The sequence below is a fragment of the Urocampus carinirostris genome, chromosome 5 (assembly GCF_059441175.1).
Source record: "Urocampus carinirostris isolate Australia breed hairy pipefish chromosome 5, RoL_Ucar_1.0, whole genome shotgun sequence".
In the NCBI taxonomy this organism is placed as follows: Eukaryota; Metazoa; Chordata; class Actinopteri; order Syngnathiformes; family Syngnathidae; genus Urocampus; species Urocampus carinirostris.
This window is the reverse complement of record NC_142353.1, coordinates 16,539,256-16,555,880: the sequence shown is the minus strand read 5'-3', so window position 1 is coordinate 16,555,880 and position 16,625 is coordinate 16,539,256. Positions and strand designations below refer to the sequence as shown.

Sequence of the window (16,625 nt, the reverse complement as noted above, 5' to 3'; positions counted from 1 at the left end):
ATTGAGCCTTGGCCTTTTGCTTTGATGCTAGGTCCTAAGCTTGGCCTTTGATTTTTGCATTCCGGAGATGGAATAAGAGCTTGTTCTGTCCACTCCACGCATCGTCCCGGTATTGCAGCACCTCCGGGAACGATGCATTCGCAATGATCGCAGTAAAGCTTTAGGCTAGGACCTTAGCTTGGCCTTTTGGCTGAGAGTAAGTGTCCCGGCTCCTAGGCTTTGTAGCGTATTATGAACTGACCGATAACGGATAATGGATAATGAATAACGAAGATAGATCAATAACCCTTAAACCCCCCCCCCCCCCCCCCCCCCCCGCATCGTTTGTGTTGGTGAGATCATCATTGATAATGACAGTTAATCAATAATTATTATTAAACAATAAAATAGTGTTTTATTATTAAATATATACTATTTATATTCATTAATAATTGGTTGGTTGGTTGGTTGGTTGGTTGGTTGGTTGGTTGGTTGGTTGGTTGGTTGGATCTCCGACACCACTAGGGTCATAGGGGCACTATTTCCTTTGGCGTGTCTTGGATAAGTACAGCCTGATGGCACCAATGTTCCCTCTAATTTTCCACGGGTCTGAGCGTTCACTCAAAATCTGTGAGCAACGCTTGAAACAACAGTGAGCCACCATAATCCCAAGTGTGGCAAGTTAATTAATTATCAAACATGTCCAAAAACTTGACATCAAGTTACATTTTGCAGAGTTTTCGGCAATGCAAAATTATTTTTCTCTTTTGAATGAATTGACTCATGTACTATTGCAAAGGTTGTACGGCCTACAAACGTCGTTTGTTCTTACAATTCTTTCACAAGATATCCATTTCCTAATATATTTTGTCGCATAATATTAACATTTTTGGGGGCTTATTTTCGGTTGCAAGATACATAACTGTACTTAATCACATTTTTTAGTGGAAGTACAATGTTGGGAACAAGATTCACTTTATATAATTGGAAATCATCTGAATGCAACACAAACTTTTTCTTCTTTTTTCCGTGTTTTTTTTTAACTTTTTTTTTTTAATTCCTTTAAAAAAATTCTTATTGTGTTTATTTTTTCCGAGCTGTTACTTTTTTCTTTTTGTTCTCTATTTACTTGTTTCCTAAATTTCTTTCTTTTCTTTTTTTCTCAGCTTTTCACTACTTTTTCATTTGGGTATTTTTTTTCTTTTTTGTTCTATTCCCCCCTTCCTTTAAGTCAGCTTGTGCATGATTTTACTTAATATTTGATTATGTTGGGATTAAAGAAGCAAAAACAACCTGAAGAGCCGTTTAGGACCCTCTTTAGAGAGCCGAGCTGAAGAAGCCGGTTCCCGACATACTCTACTAACTTTACTCAACTTTGTCCAACTTCAAAATACTGTACCGCATTTAGGACACAACGTCAGGGGAACCCGTGTATTTTTACCTGCATGCACTGTAACTTTGACTTAAGTCGCTTCTTAGAGGGAACACTGGGTGGCACCCATCCCTCTTCAATCCAACACATTTCCACCTGGTCTCAAACTGGGGACCTTTCGCATGTTAGGTGAATGTGCTAACCACATTACATTAATAATAATGTTAATAATTTGTATTATTATTGTTATCATGAAGATCTCCTAGCGAGCAACAGTGGTAGCAAAGCTTGTCTTTATTAGGTATTGGTAGCATCCTATCCTTATCCTACTTACACTTTGGCATTCAAGGTAATCCGAAACAGATCGCCACGATAACTTACCATATGCTTTATGAAATGGACACCTCAGACTTCAGTTCTCTTACTGGCTTGCAGCCACAGGCTCCTACGAAGGCCGGTTTCTTCTGGGAATTACAAAAAAACTGCGCTCCATAAAACTAAACAGCTCATGATACAAACCATCTCTTGGTCTGTTTAAACTTGTACTGCTACTCCCACTGTTTTGGGTCAACAATGAGCACGCATCTTGTGGTGATCCGGTCATGATGAGGCTGGAAAGGCTTTGACCACAAGATGTCGCTGTTATGTGTAGTGCAACAGAAAAAGAGTTCTAAAAAGCAGGAGAGTTCGAACTATGTAGATTCAAAGTGACCAAACAACCCATTTTTTTGTTACCCATGGCACCCAGATGGCAGACAATGATGTCAGCTCCCTCTAGTTGAGTGTCACGTTGTGTAAAATGTCATAATTTCCGAACTATAAGGTGCACCCACTAACCCAATTTCGTCAGATATTTGAAAGTCCGCTTTATAATAATTTCGCGCCTCGTATTCTGTAAAATACAGTGAATTAAATGCATGATTACAATTAAATAATATTGCATACGGTAACTGTTCTGCCTTTGAGAAACATATAGAGTGGTCTTCGGATGCTCTGTGGTTATCATGCTAATTGTTTGTTGCCAGAAGGAATCATAAGCGAAGCGCATAACTTTGATGGCAGTTCCGACGCCAACCTTTAAACACTAAATTGAAATCCTCTTAGGTTGTTGCTTTGGACACTAATTGTCAGTACGTGTGAAACTTTCTGTGATCACTTGAATAGAGAGTTTGAATTGTGGTAACATTTTGTAGTACATGACGTCCTCTTTTTATATTTAAAAGGCAGTGCATGGAAACTGACTTCAATTCTAATAATAGTGCATTGAAAATTAGTACAATGACATTTAGCAGCAACAAAAATTCCCAAACAGGCATTATTTTTTCAATGCAACTAGCAAGATACTGTATAAATAGTTTTCACAGTTTTGCGTACTTGTGTTGGATGGAGATGAATGTTCCTTAGGAGATTGAAAATAGTGTTTTAGTTATCTGAGATATTATGGCATTGTTTATTTTTACTTTTCTAGATCTAGATAATATAACTGCAACATGGTTACCTAAAAGCCAAATAATAAATCCAGAATATCAACCAAAAGGATAACAGCCATATGTCAGAACCAGAACAGACAGTAGACACAAACGCGTAACATTTCACACAAAGCCTTAATGAGGAATCAGGAAAGTCAGGCGCGGGACAACAAATGACAGCGATCCCGTACTCACTGGGCAGGAGAAGAGGGAAGCCCTCGAGACCGGACCGTGGTCGGAGGACGGAAACAAGTGGAGCACCCGGGACGGGAGATCGGAGCGTGGTCGGAGGACGGAAATAAGTCGGGCAACTGGGATGGGGAGATCGGAGCGTGGTCGGAGGATGGAATCAAGTCGGGTAACCAGAAATGATCGGGAAGCCAGGGACGGATGAGCAGGCAACAGGACAGGACGGGATGAGACGGGACAGGACGGGAGCCAGAGTCAAAAAGTGCTTGCCTTGCATGTGCGGAGGTTCACTAACGGACTGACAAGGAGTTAATGAGAGTGATGTGTTTAAATAGGAGGGGAACCAATCAAGAAACAAGCAGCAACTGGGGCTAAACGAGTGGGCACAGGTGAGGGCAATGGGCAAATCATGACACCATAATATTGCAGAAACATTTTGAAAGGTTGCTTTTTAATACATTATTTTTCAAAACACATGAAAATGTTATAGGGCACCCTATATTTTTTCAATACAACATGAATAAGGATAAAATCCAAATATTTTTCTTTCCATTCGAATGTGTCCCTGGCTATTTCTACAATATTTTAATAACTTTATTTAGATTAAAACCCATAATATATATGCAGCAAGCCTAACTAACTAAAGCTAAAAAAAATCGGTCTATAATTGCCACCACTTTGTTTGCGTCATATGAGGGCGTACCCTCCCTTGTGCTTTTAAAGCAGCACGCCTGTGGCCAAATAGCCAGCTCACCTCTGCAGAGTATTTGCCTCAACATCTGGATGCTCAGCTCTGTCCAGTAAGTCCATTCTAACTTCTCCATTCCAAGAGCAGATCCTCTCCCAACCGGAGACGATGGTGTCTGGCGTCTGGCCTGGTGTCTTAGCTCTGTCTGTGGTGCTGCATCAGATTTTCACTGTTATGGCTCAAGGCATCGGTGAGTAATGGCAAAGTCATTGCCTATTGGAAACGTTTACTGCAGGATTGTGTTTTAAACCACCAGACTTTTATAATTTCGCATTTTCAGAGAATTTTTTTTTTAAAAATGTTAAATACTTTACACTGGTAGAGAGTACATATTCAACCATTAAAGGTGAATTAAAGGGGTACTGTGTAATAGTTCACCACTAGATGTGACTCTATAGTGTAATGCAAGCAAAAACGTATGTTACAAAGCTCAAGGAACGATACAAACTACAGAGACTTAAAGTGATCAAACTGCATCATTTTCTTCTCATTTCCCCCCAGCCTTTCACATAGTTTTTGGGGTACCATTCGAAGCATGATGGTGGAAAATTATATCAGCTCCCTCTAGGCGAGCCTCATTTAAAATAGGTACAAATTTAAATAGGTACAAATTTCTCGACCTACAAGTACTTAGAAAAATGCACGTTCAAATGATAGTTTGCGTATTTCTTCGTATTATTCAAATAGTTTTTTTTACCACTAGGAGGCGCTAAATGACAGAAAGTGGAAAAAATACAGTCCCTTTAAAACATTTGCATTGAAAAATATTTTTCAACAACCAATAATAATAATTATCTATAATAGAAATATTTAAATATATTTTCATTTTAATTAATAGATAAATTAAACTATAATTATCTGATTTTAGAAGTATAAAGTCACAACATGATCAAGCCTTCCTTTCTTCTCAACCAGGGGTCTCCAACGTGGTGCCTGCGGGCACCAGGGTGCCCTCTAAAGACAGCCGAGGTGCCTGTGTACTTGTTTTAAAAAAGTTCACCAGGTCTTTGTGATTTTTTAATAAATTAGTTTTTTAGTGGTTGACTGAGTCTATTAAACCCTTCTTCCAATAATTAACCTGGTAATAATATAGTAAGAACAATGAAATAACAAGTAATTTTTGAAATCCATATTAAACTCAGTGCTCTTTGCACTAATTAGTAAAAAAATGCTCATCTTGAAAAAGGTCAAAGAACCCTGTTCTAAACAAAACCATTTACAAGAAAATTGCATATTTTTAGTTATTGCTGAGCCATCATGAACTGACAACAGAGTTCCCATTATTAGAAAACCTGTATTGTTTTATCATTGGTAATTGTCAGAATTTATCAATTGTAGTAGTACGATGCATGCCAAGTAACCTGAGCTACTTAAAAAGCCACCTTTGTAAAATGTAATTGTGCACCATTCTTTTCTTTGTTGTAATTTTTTGCATCTTTCAAACAATTATTCAATCAAATCAAGACAACAAGTTGACGGAAAAAGAACTAAAAGCAAGGTTTATTTTTCGAACACCACGTTGTCGTTGTCTTCACCTCCATTTCATGGGTTAAATTACATGTTGTCGTGTAACTCCCCCTTTGGTAAAATTGTGAGATCTCCAGGATCAATCTAGTAAATGTCTAGCTTTGACGCTGGCCCATTTTTTCTATTGTTTTTGGGATAATTTCTGGCATTTGAAATAAGCGTGTATGCAAAAGCCTGATTTGCCTGGAAACAACACAATTTTTTCACATGATTTTTCCAGTCACCTAATGATACTGTCGACGTGCACGTGAATACAAAACGTGTGGGTCGGCTCCAAGGGACAGAGTGTGGGCAGTGCACTCTATTCAACACAACAGGCTGAAAACATGAGCACGTAGACCACACGGGCCCACGTAGATTCTCACTCGTCATAAAATGACTCGTGAAAGCTAATCTCATGCACTGAGAAATCAAATAATGGATCAAAATCAGGGGCAGACTGAGTAAGACATTCAATTCCAATTGAGAATGCATTAGTTAAATGTTTGAAATAAACATTGTATTATTGTACAAATAACAAATAGCAGCAAGGTGAAAAAAAATAAAAGTATGCATGTAGATATATATACACTAAATAAACTGCATACGAGTAATTAAGCATTTTAGGAGGAGATCAAGGTTCTGACAGACAAGCTGAAAGAGGGTGTCGCCATATGCAGGCAATACACAAAGAGGTAAGTATTAGTTTCAGGAGCGAGCAGCAGCAAGTCAACTGCTTAAAATTAGTTTTATCTGGTTATATCAGCATCAGAAATATTTTATTAACACTCCACTTATTGAAACATGAATATTTTGTTTGTTTGTTTGTACATGATTCAATTGTTTGTTTGTTTGTAAATGATTCAAATTGAATCTTTTCTTCCGGCGCCGTCACGAATGGCAGCCACTCCAGCAGCTCCCGTGTTATTTTCGATTGTTCTCGATTGTTCTCAGCTCAGGGATGCTGCTGGAAATGTGAATTTCCCTTCGGGGATGAACAAAGTATCTATCTATCTATCTATCTATCTATTAAAACACATGCTTTTTTTGGATCCAATACCTCTCTCCCTTTGAAAAAAAATAAATTGGACACTTGCGCAGATAAATTTGGCCTAGCTCTGCTCCAAAGTCACACAAAATTTTATCATGACATCAAAACCGCAATCCAAAAGTTGATTCTGGATGAGTTTGGTTTTCTTTGGCTTTTATACGGTAATAGTAATAACATTTTCAAACATCTTAACGTAATAATTAATAAATACCAACCCTCTGCAATGCAGTAAAGCCTTCTTTGGTCGTGAGTAGAATTGTAAAAATGAGGGAATGAATGAGTATCAATACCAGTTATCGTGATGTGAAAAAACTGAGCCTTTTTTCAAGTTAAAGTAACTCAATGATCATGACATGAGGTACACGTTTCTAAAGTAGTGACACTTAAGAATACTTTAATTTAAATGAATTGAATTTATTGTATGCCGGATACTAAACAATGTATCACCTGGAATACAACTCACACTACGCCTTAGATGCACAATTCACGGATCTCTTAACCGCATGGGTCGTCGAGGCACCAATGAGGATGCAACTCTGGACAGCCTTCTCCACTGTTGACGGTTCCTGGCCTGTTCTAGGGGTCGTTATAAAGTTGGCATCAGTCTATTCCTTGATGACGTAGGCCCAGTTCTTTTTCGGTCTTCCTCTCCTCCTGCTGCGTTAGACTGTGCCATGGTGAATTATCTTGGCCAGTCCTGATGATCTTGTGACGTGACCATACCACTGAAGTTTCCATCTGTGCACAGTTGACAACAGTTCTTTGTAGGGTCCAATGTGCCCTCTGATGGTGTTGCGCACCAATTCGTTTGACACACATTCTAAGCAGCTGATGCTTAGAAGTTTCCTGTAGCATTTTCTTTTCCAGTTTTGCTGTGAGAGTCCATGTCCTGCAATCTTAAAGGGAGATGGAAGTAACCAGCGCTTGCGTGAGTCTGATCTTAGATTTCACTGCTATGTTCTTGGCCCTCCAAATGGCTTTAAGTCTGGCAAGTGCGGCTTAGGTTTGAGCTATCCTTGCCATGAATCCTTGTGCATAATTAGGTAAGAAAAAAAACCCACAAGTTAAGTCAGACTGGAAAATAAGCAGCAACTTTTATGCAGTTTTTAAAACGATGCAGCTAATGTGATGTACAAGCAGCTGATACCACCGATGTACAAAAAGCTGCTTGTTTTTCGCATAAAAGAAGATGACACCTATTTTTTGTGTAAAACACGATGACACTAGTTTTTTAAAGTAGATAGATAGATAGATAGATAGATAGATAGATAGATAGATAGATAGATAGATAGATAGATAGATAGATAGATAGATAGATAGATAGATAGATAGATAGATAGATAGATAGATAGATAGATAGATAGATAGATAGATAGATAGATAGATGGATGGATAAGTGTGTACTTTATTCATCCCCGTAGGGAAATACACAATTCCAGCAGTATCCTTGTGTTGAAAATAAAACAATAATAAAGTAAAAGGAATATAATAGATAAATGCCCAATGTAACGTGTTGATATAGAGTATTTAAATAATGCTTCGGGAAATACAAACTGTAATAAAAATAAGGGTAATATGCAAATGTGGGGGTGGGATTTAATTTGGGCTTTTACTCCCCCGGGTGGAGTTAAAGAGCCTCATGGGATGAGGAAGAAATGATCTCCTCAGTCTGTCCGTGGAACAAGACTGTGACAGCAGTCTGTCGCTGAAGCTGCTCTTCTGTTTAGAGATGATGCTGTGTAGTAGATGTGATGATTTGTCCATGATTGAGCGCAGCTTTTTCAGTGCCCGTTTCTCAGCGACTGTTGTCAGGCTGTCAAGCTCTGTGCCCACAACAGAGCTCGCTTTCCTCACCAGTTTATTAAGACGAGAGGCATCCTTCTTCTTACCGCTGCCTCCCCAACATACTCCCGCATAGAAGAGGGAACTTGCCACAACAGTCTCATAGAAGTAGAAAAAGGAGCAAGTTGTTCACTTAGAAGAAAAGGCTCTTTATTCAGCACAAAAGAAGAATGCAAAGACATGGAAGAGCAGTTGATTTAAGCATAAGCTATGATGCTAGTTTTCAGTGTGAAAAAATCTAGTTACATGTAGAAGATGACATATCGTTTCATTGAGAAGGAAAATTCAACATTTGTAAACTTTTGACTGTAAATTATGTATTTTGTGTGTGTCATCCAAATCGCTTCAATTTATACTCTGCAGCCCAAAATTTATAATCCAGAAATGCGGTACATTATGAGCAGATGTAAAAAATATCCACTGTAATGTGGTCTTCATTTTCATGGTTTTGCTACCTCCCATATTCAAATCATGTTTTACATTTTGATTGGTTAAACAGTGACTAAGATAGTAGTTATTGGCCATAAATTGATAAATCTTTACAGTACCACACTTCACGGATCCTTTAATACTTACAGTACTTAAATATGTTAAACGCAACGCTTGGGCTTGAAAATGTTTTTTTTTCTTGGATTTTTCTTTTCTACTTCACGGATTTCGCCCATCACAGGTTCATTTTGGAACCTAAAACCTACAATAAACAAGCGACGTGTTCATTTTAAATCTTTTTAGTACCTGTATGTAGATCTTCATTTAAAATGAGGAGAAAATGTCTGTATAAGGAGCAGTGAAGACGGTACTCGGTATTGATGACTGGATAAGAGTATAGATATGAACAACAATTTGTTTCCATAGAGAATAATCTTGACCAAGTCCCACAAGTCCACGGGTAAAATTGACCTACAAAGTTATCTTCACTTTTTGAATGTTCTGCCTATATTCTAGATTCATGTTTTTCTTTAAACAAAATGATTCTCCTGTGTCAGTGTATGACCTTCTGGTGTCGCCGGACTGCCTGCCGGACTTGCTCCAAGGAAGCATAAAGAACAAAGGGCGGGACGAGGCCTTCTTGCTGTCCTCCTTCAAACTCCAAAACAAGGCCCCAATGTCCATTTACAGCATCTTTAACCCAAAAGACAACAGCAAGTACCTGGAACTTAATGTGCAGGCTAAGCTGAGCAAAGGTGAGCAAAGTCTACAGGAAGGCATAATGATTTTATGTCCATCCCATCCCATTAGCCGTACCGCTTATCCTCATTAGGGTCGCGGGGGGGCTGGAGCCCATCCCAGCCATCTCCGGGCAGTGGGCAGGGGACACCCCAAACTGGTTGCCAGCCAATCGCAGGGCACACAGGGACAGACAACTCATTCGCTCATTCACACCTAGGGACAATTTGGACCGGCCAATTCACCTGAAATGCATGTTTTTGGAACATGGGAGGAAACCGGAGTGCCAGGAGGAAACCCACGCGAGCACGGGGAGAACATACAAACTCCGCACAGAAAGTCTGGAGCTGGATTTGAACCCACGACAGGTTCCCACGACATGAACTGTGCCGCACAAGCGCTAACCACTGCGCCGCCGTGCTGCCCGGTAGCCTAGATGGTCGGGTGCCCGCTCCGAGACTGGGAGGTCGCTGGTTCAAGCCTCGGCCGAGTCATACCTCCCTGCTTGGCATTCAGCATTAAGGATTGGAATTGGGGGGGCGCTTTGGTCTCCTAATGACTCCCAACGCCTCAGTTGGGTTGAGCGAGGGGGCTGGGAATCCCCTCCTCTTAATCAATCTCCCAAAAAGAGTCAGATTTTATGTCCAACAAGCGGTAATTATACACATTTAAAAGTTACTTTATTCAAAAAAGTAACTGCATTAAACCACAGATCACTGACTCCCAAAGATAGCCCGTAACCCTCAAAGTAATCTAGTACAAATCACCGTGTATATTCGCAATGAAGCCGACCTCCTGAAACTGCTTAAAAATGGCCACATAATACAAGAAATGCTAACAAATTTCTTGGCTTGTGCAATCTTGAGAGCTTGCAAACTAACACTTAGCCGAGACACTCCATATCAATTTTGTCCCTGGGCTTCAAACCGATCGAAAATCTCCTTCTCTATTTCTGGGTAATGTTCAAGACATTTTGTCTTTTTTCCTCCGGGCATGGTGTATTGCAAAAATATATTTACAAATAAAAAAGACAAAAATTCAGCACTCTTACCATAGTATCTGTACTCACATTTGCTCCGTTGATTTCGTTGTTTTGGTGTATAAACTGCCCCCCTGGTTTCAGTATTATATGTTATTGTTGTAAATATGGCTTGATTGTGAGTATATACGGTAGGGAGAATATCAGTAGGGAGAAATTATGCGAACTCCCAGAACTTTATACATATGTATTTTGTAGGTAGATCTAAACCCTTTCTAGGTGTTGAGTTCAGCATTGTGTTACCCCCAAAGGACAGATGACATGGTGATCAATGATCTGATCTAAAATGTAGAGGAGTAATGTACCATGTTGTAACGGCAGTCTAGGTACAAAATGTTATTTATAACGCGTTACAGTTCTCATTTCGGAGAAAAGTAATTGCGTTCCTGTAACGCGTTACTCCCAACTGCCAGAACTTTTGACTGTGACGCTCTTTCCGAAGTCATTTTGCGCTACCAGAAGACCGATGGAAGATACGGCACGACCAGTTTCAACCACGGTTCCTTGGCTGACGGCAACGAGCACCACGTGTTGCTCCATGCCAGCGGGCTCCAACGTGGGCCCCCTCGCCTCAACTTCTATGTGGACTGCAGGCTGGTGCACACTCTAGACGACCTGCCGGCCGCCTTCGGGTCCATCCCTCGTAGCCCCAACTCGGTGGCACTTAGAACACTCCAGGTGCTGGAAGTGAAAATCCACATGGATTGTATGTGAGCTTGTATCATTTGCCCGTTTTTTTCTTTGTCTTTGTGATAAAGGTCGGCACGACAGACATGAAGCTGGTCCTTGATGACACAGTGGACAACGTGGCGACGCTGCAGGACTGCAGTCTGGATCAGAGCCAACCCCTGAAGCTGCTTAGTGAGAAAACAATAGCACAAACACTATTCTGACCAGTTGCTGAGTGTGTTGCGTGATGTTGAAAATTCTGGCCTTTTTATTTGTCAAGTATCTTTCTTTTTAAATGAACAAATACAATTTATTGCTCCCAGATCCCAAATAAAAGTTAAAAATATAGTACAGATAAACCTAATTAATCGCAGGCTTTAAATTGAAAAAAAAAACCTGAGATAGGTAAAATCAGTAAAGTAAAACCCCTTATTTTTTCACAATTATTATAAAGTTATCCATCCATCCATCCATTATCTGCTCCGCTTATCCTCAGTAGGGTCGCGGGGGTTGCTGGAGCCCAGCGCAGTCCCCTGCCCACTGCCCAGCTATCTCCGGGCAGTGGGCAGGGGAGACCCTGAACTGGTTGCCAGCCAGTCGCAGGGCACACAGGGACAGACAATTTGCTCGCTCATTCACACCTAGGGTCAATTCAGATCGACCAATTAACCTGACATGCATGTTTTTGGAATGTGGGAGGAAACTGGAGTGCCCGGAAGAAACCCACGCAAGCACGGGGAGAACATGCAAACTCCACACAGGAGGTTCGATCTCATGACCTCAGAACTGTACCGTACACGCGCTAACCACTGCGCCGCCGTGCTATTATAAAATCAGATACTCTATTTTATACCGAGATTAAAGATCAAACCATTTTTACTGGGCCAAACATTCTTTCAACAAATAAAAGTACGGAATACTTTACCCGTAAACATTGATCTATTATCTCTTTCGCAATTCCAATTCTCTTTGGGACTGTTCAGCCAATCAGAATGCAGACACAATGTATAATGAAAATCATGTTGAAGTGTATTATAGCAAGGGATAACTGTAAATAATTATGCTGAATTTAAGCATTATTTTGCAATATTACCGTAAAAAGTTTGTAAAAGTATGCATCGCAAATTTTAATAAATAAACAAAATAAGAAAATCCCCGAAGCTAATTTTCCTCATATATTGAACATTAGCCAACAATATAGAATAATCTGACAATAATTTTTAAGTATTATTTTTCTTATTTTTGAAAAAGAAAATATTAAAAATAATAATGAAAACAATATACAGTATAAGTAAAATTATTTACTCAATAGTTTTCTTACAATACCTTCAAAAACAAAAAAATACATTATTGTAGCAAATTAATATAGTAATTATCACAAAAGGCAGATGGGAAATACTTTTCTATTTTCAGTATTATTTTTAAACAGAAATAAATTATGATAACACAAAATAGAATGTTACAATATAAAATGCTTGAATATAACAAATAATACATATAGTACTAATAGTAATTATCACATGTGGCAAAGAGGATATAGTTGTGTTCATTTGAAGTATTATATTTCTCATTTTTAGTGGAAAATATTTATAGTAATATAGTAAAATTAGAAAATTATAATAAATAAAATTAAATAAAAGGGAGAGTGTGCATTATTTTGTGTTTCCTAGGAGTTAAAAAAAAATATTGATTTAAATGATAAGCAAAAATGAATGAACATGCATACAAACAGGCATTTTTGAAAAATACTCGTAGGTCGAGAAATTATCCTTTATTTTACATAACATGAGGCTGACCTAAAGGGATATGGTTGTCCGACATTTATTTTCTAGAGGTATCCAAAAACCTCAAAAAGGCTGGGCAAAAAATGGGAAGCTAAATGGCACATTTTGTTTACTTTGAGTGTCCATAGTTTGTATTATAACTTATGCTTTGTTGCACTCATTTTCGGTTGCACTACACCATACAGCCACATTGAGTGGTCTAGTATAGGTAAAACAAGAAAAATAATTAGCCAGTGGAACGCATGTTTGTTCATCATGTATTATGTGTTTCATTTTTGTGTTGTTCCATCACAGCTTTGACAGAAGAAGTTGTAAAATGTCACTGTCTTTAACATACTCCTAGGTTTCGAGGCAAGTCAGGACGTTCAGGAGGAGACCATGATGAAGGAATTAAAAAGCATGCTGGCTGAGATGAAGGAAATGCTCAAGCAGCAGGTCTCAAACCAAAAACATCACTCACAATGCAAACGTTCTGATGCCGACAGTTGATCGACTTCTAACTTTTTGGTTTTGGGTGATGAATGGAATGAGGGTTGTGATTAAGATGAATTTACCTCTATTAGTTGGAAAGTTCGGTTCCTGCAATGAAATCAGCATTTTTTAAAAAGGAACTGGGTTTCTGAAACTGTTGTGCAACTGTTAGTTTTAAAAGGATTGGGAAACCAGTGCAGGAAGCTCAGACTAAGCCCAGTACCTATTCCAGGGACTTAAACCTCTATTGTATTTTTGTATTCACCAAATACAGTCTGCAATGCAATACCTCAGCAATACACGAAGAAAAAAAGATAGTTAATGTGTATATATTTTTTACAAATTGTCGCTGCTATTTCAAAGACATATCTCATTTTAGAACTTTTTTTGTAAATATTGCATTCTTTGAAAACACGAAAAACGCAAAAAAAAATGAAATGCATTCCCTTCTTAATGGTTTCTTCATTTTCCTCATGTTGAGGTTTTTGAGTTTTTCCTTACCCTCATGTGGGTTTTAGATCAGGGGATGGTGTAATAATAGTCTGTGGTTTGCAATAATCTGTGGTCTATGCATCCCTTTGACTCTTTGTGATAAAGGGCTATACAAATAAACATGACTTGACTTGAAATAAGTCTTTTTAGAAGAGTAGCAACAATATAGTAAGTAGTAACTATTTATAAATAAACATGGAGACACCTACATGTACATTTTATATTTCATTTTTTCTATAAATAGGCCCTTTAAACACATTGGTTTTGAAACACTCATAATTAAAGCAAAGTAATAAATTATGTTCCTTTTTAAGTACTAAATTTGATGATGTGCATTGAAAAGTTAAGAACTCAATACCTATCTCAGAAGTGTGTTTTTCTATTAAATTTGTCAAACATCTTGAAAGATAAAATAAACACCCGATTAAAAACATTAGCAAGTCAAGTCATGAATAATGTTGCCAGCTATTTAAATGTTGAGGACACTTTGGACCTGATATCATCGATATCATTGTTAGAAGTAATTATTTTTAGCATTTTATACATATTATTATATTATATATATCATATATAACATATATAACATTTGGAAGTCTGTATTAAAAAGCTTGATGGGCTGCAGGTGGCCCCCGGGCCATAGTTTGCCCACCCCTGCTCCATTGTCTTTGTTTCGCTTCTCTTAACCACAGATACAAATTAAAACCTTTTCTTGTATTTGTGTCCAAGATAAAAGAGACCAACTTTCTGAAGAACACCATCACAGAGTGTCTTCCATGTGGTAAATAAAACAGACTCTCAGTTAATTTTCCTTCCACTCATTGGATTCAAGCCAACTGCTTAAAATAAAGATAAAAACCATGACTGAGTACAATTCACTTCAATTTATTCTGCAAAAAAGGTCCTGATGGGAGGGCCACAGACCCAGGAACGCAACCAGGGCCGGGTCAGTTCCAGATGCCCCCTCCATGTCCACCAGGAACTTGTTTCCGGCAGGACATGTGCATTCCCTCCTCGACGGGAGGTTACCAGTGCACCCCCTGCCCTGACGGTTATACCGGGGATGGAATTCACTGTGATGACATAGACGAGGTACTGGGCTGTGATTCGATCGCGCTAAACGCAACCGCATGCTAATTTGTTGCCGTGTCATGTTTTAGTGTCAGTTCAATCCATGTTTTCCTGGGGTAAAGTGCGAGAACACCGCACCTGGTTTCCGATGTGGCAAATGTCCTTCGGGATACAGTGGACCAGAAATCGACGGCATTGGTGCTGATGCTCAATCGAACAGACAGGTACTGGTCCCCATTTTGGGGATGTTATTACAATACTTTGTGTTACTCTCCTTGAGGCATTGTGTCAAATATCTGTACTTTTGTTTTGAATACTTTACTTCCACTGTATATAATAAAATTATATTTATTCCATATGTTGTGTTAAGTTTAAACATTAGTAGAAGCTCAAAATGAGGAGAGAAGACATCAATTGATCTTGAACTTGTAAGAAGGACCAGGAGAGGAGCATTTAGTTAAGGGAATTGAAAAAATGAGAAGAAAAATTCTGCGCTTTGGTCTTCGTAGTTTGGTTCCTTCCTTGTGCTTGGTAGCACTTGTTTTTAGTTGCACAACACAATACAGCAACATCTAGTCCTCAAAAATCACACAGTGTCCATTTAAATATTTTATGTTACAATACGGGCATATGCAGGCTACGGTCAGATTCTCATGATTGCTTATTCAGGGCACCTGCGACTTCCCCGTTGGCGCCAACAGCCCTGGTCGCTGATTGGCTCCCTGACTCTTTTCAAACCCCCGTCTTCCAAGAGGAAGTTGTCAGACCGTCTGCGAACCTATGCTCTCAGCTAAGCAAGCTTTGTACTATTCGACATTATCCTGCCCTGTTTTTTCCTGCCTGATACCTGTTGCCGACCTGTTTCTGGAACCGTTTCTGCTTTTGTTCCTCCGTCCCGTCCATCGACCTGTTTTGCCCTGTTTCCTTACTGATACCTGTTGCCGACCTCTTTTCTGGACTCGTTACTGCTTTTGCTCCTCCGTCCCGGCCATCGACCTGTTTTCTTGCTGTCTATGACTACCCTCGCTCGACACAGAAGTGTCACTTCCGCGTTCCTGCCATCAGATACTGACCAGTGTTCCCTCTAAGCTGCGCGCGTGTGCAATTGCTTACTGCTCGCACATTCTCAGCGCACAAGAAAATCTAGCCAGCGCACAAAAATGAGGGCTCAAAATTACTTATTAAGAAGCGACTTAAGTCAAAGTTACAGTGCATGACGGTAAAAATACACGGGTTCCTCTAACGTTGTGTCCTAAATGCGGTATTCTGAAGTCGAACGAAGTTGAGTAAAGTTAGTAGAGTATGTCGAGAACCGGCTTCTTCGGCTCGGCTCACTGAATAGGAACCGGCTCTTTCGGGTCTAAACGGCTCGTCAGGTTGTTTTTGCTTCTTTAAACCCAACATGACCAAATATTAAGTAAAATTATGCACAAAATGACTTAAAGGAAGGGGGGAATAGAACAAAAAAGAAAAAAATACCAAAATGAAAAAGTAGTGAAAAGCTGAGAAAAAAAGGACAATTTTAGAAAAAAGACAGAAAAAAAGAAAAGAAAGAAATGTAGGAAAAAAGTAAATAGAGAACAAAAAGAAAAAAGTAACAGCTCGGAAAAAATAAACACAATGAGATTTTTTTAAAGGAATTTAAAAAAAAAGTAGAAAAAAACACCGAAAAAAGAATTAAGTTTGTTGCATTCAAATAATTTCCAATTATATCAAGTGAATCTTGTTGCTAACATAGTACTTCTACTAAAAAGGTGGTTAAGTACAGTTCTGTATCTT

At 38.9% G+C, this 16,625-nt stretch overlaps 1 protein-coding gene and 1 pseudogene across 1 annotated transcript in view; both read left to right on the top strand.

Annotated features, from left to right (window-relative positions):
- LOC148365599 (U2 spliceosomal RNA) lies at positions 1–143 on the top strand (annotated as a pseudogene).
- Positions 144–3,780: 3,637 nt separating this feature from the next.
- The window catches only part of thbs4a (thrombospondin 4a), a 28,374-nt gene continuing 15,529 nt past the window's right edge, over positions 3,781–16,625 (top strand). The window contains exons 1-8 of the mRNA XM_088335978.1: positions 3,781–3,947; positions 9,143–9,340; positions 10,805–11,040; positions 11,121–11,223; positions 13,159–13,250; positions 14,505–14,556; positions 14,677–14,867; positions 14,936–15,070. Of these exons, the coding sequence (XP_088192104.1) occupies positions 3,866–3,947; positions 9,143–9,340; positions 10,805–11,040; positions 11,121–11,223; positions 13,159–13,250; positions 14,505–14,556; positions 14,677–14,867; positions 14,936–15,070 (1,089 nt within the window). The 5' untranslated portion in view covers positions 3,781–3,865. The remainder of the gene's footprint in view (positions 3,948–9,142; positions 9,341–10,804; positions 11,041–11,120; positions 11,224–13,158; positions 13,251–14,504; positions 14,557–14,676; positions 14,868–14,935; positions 15,071–16,625) is intronic.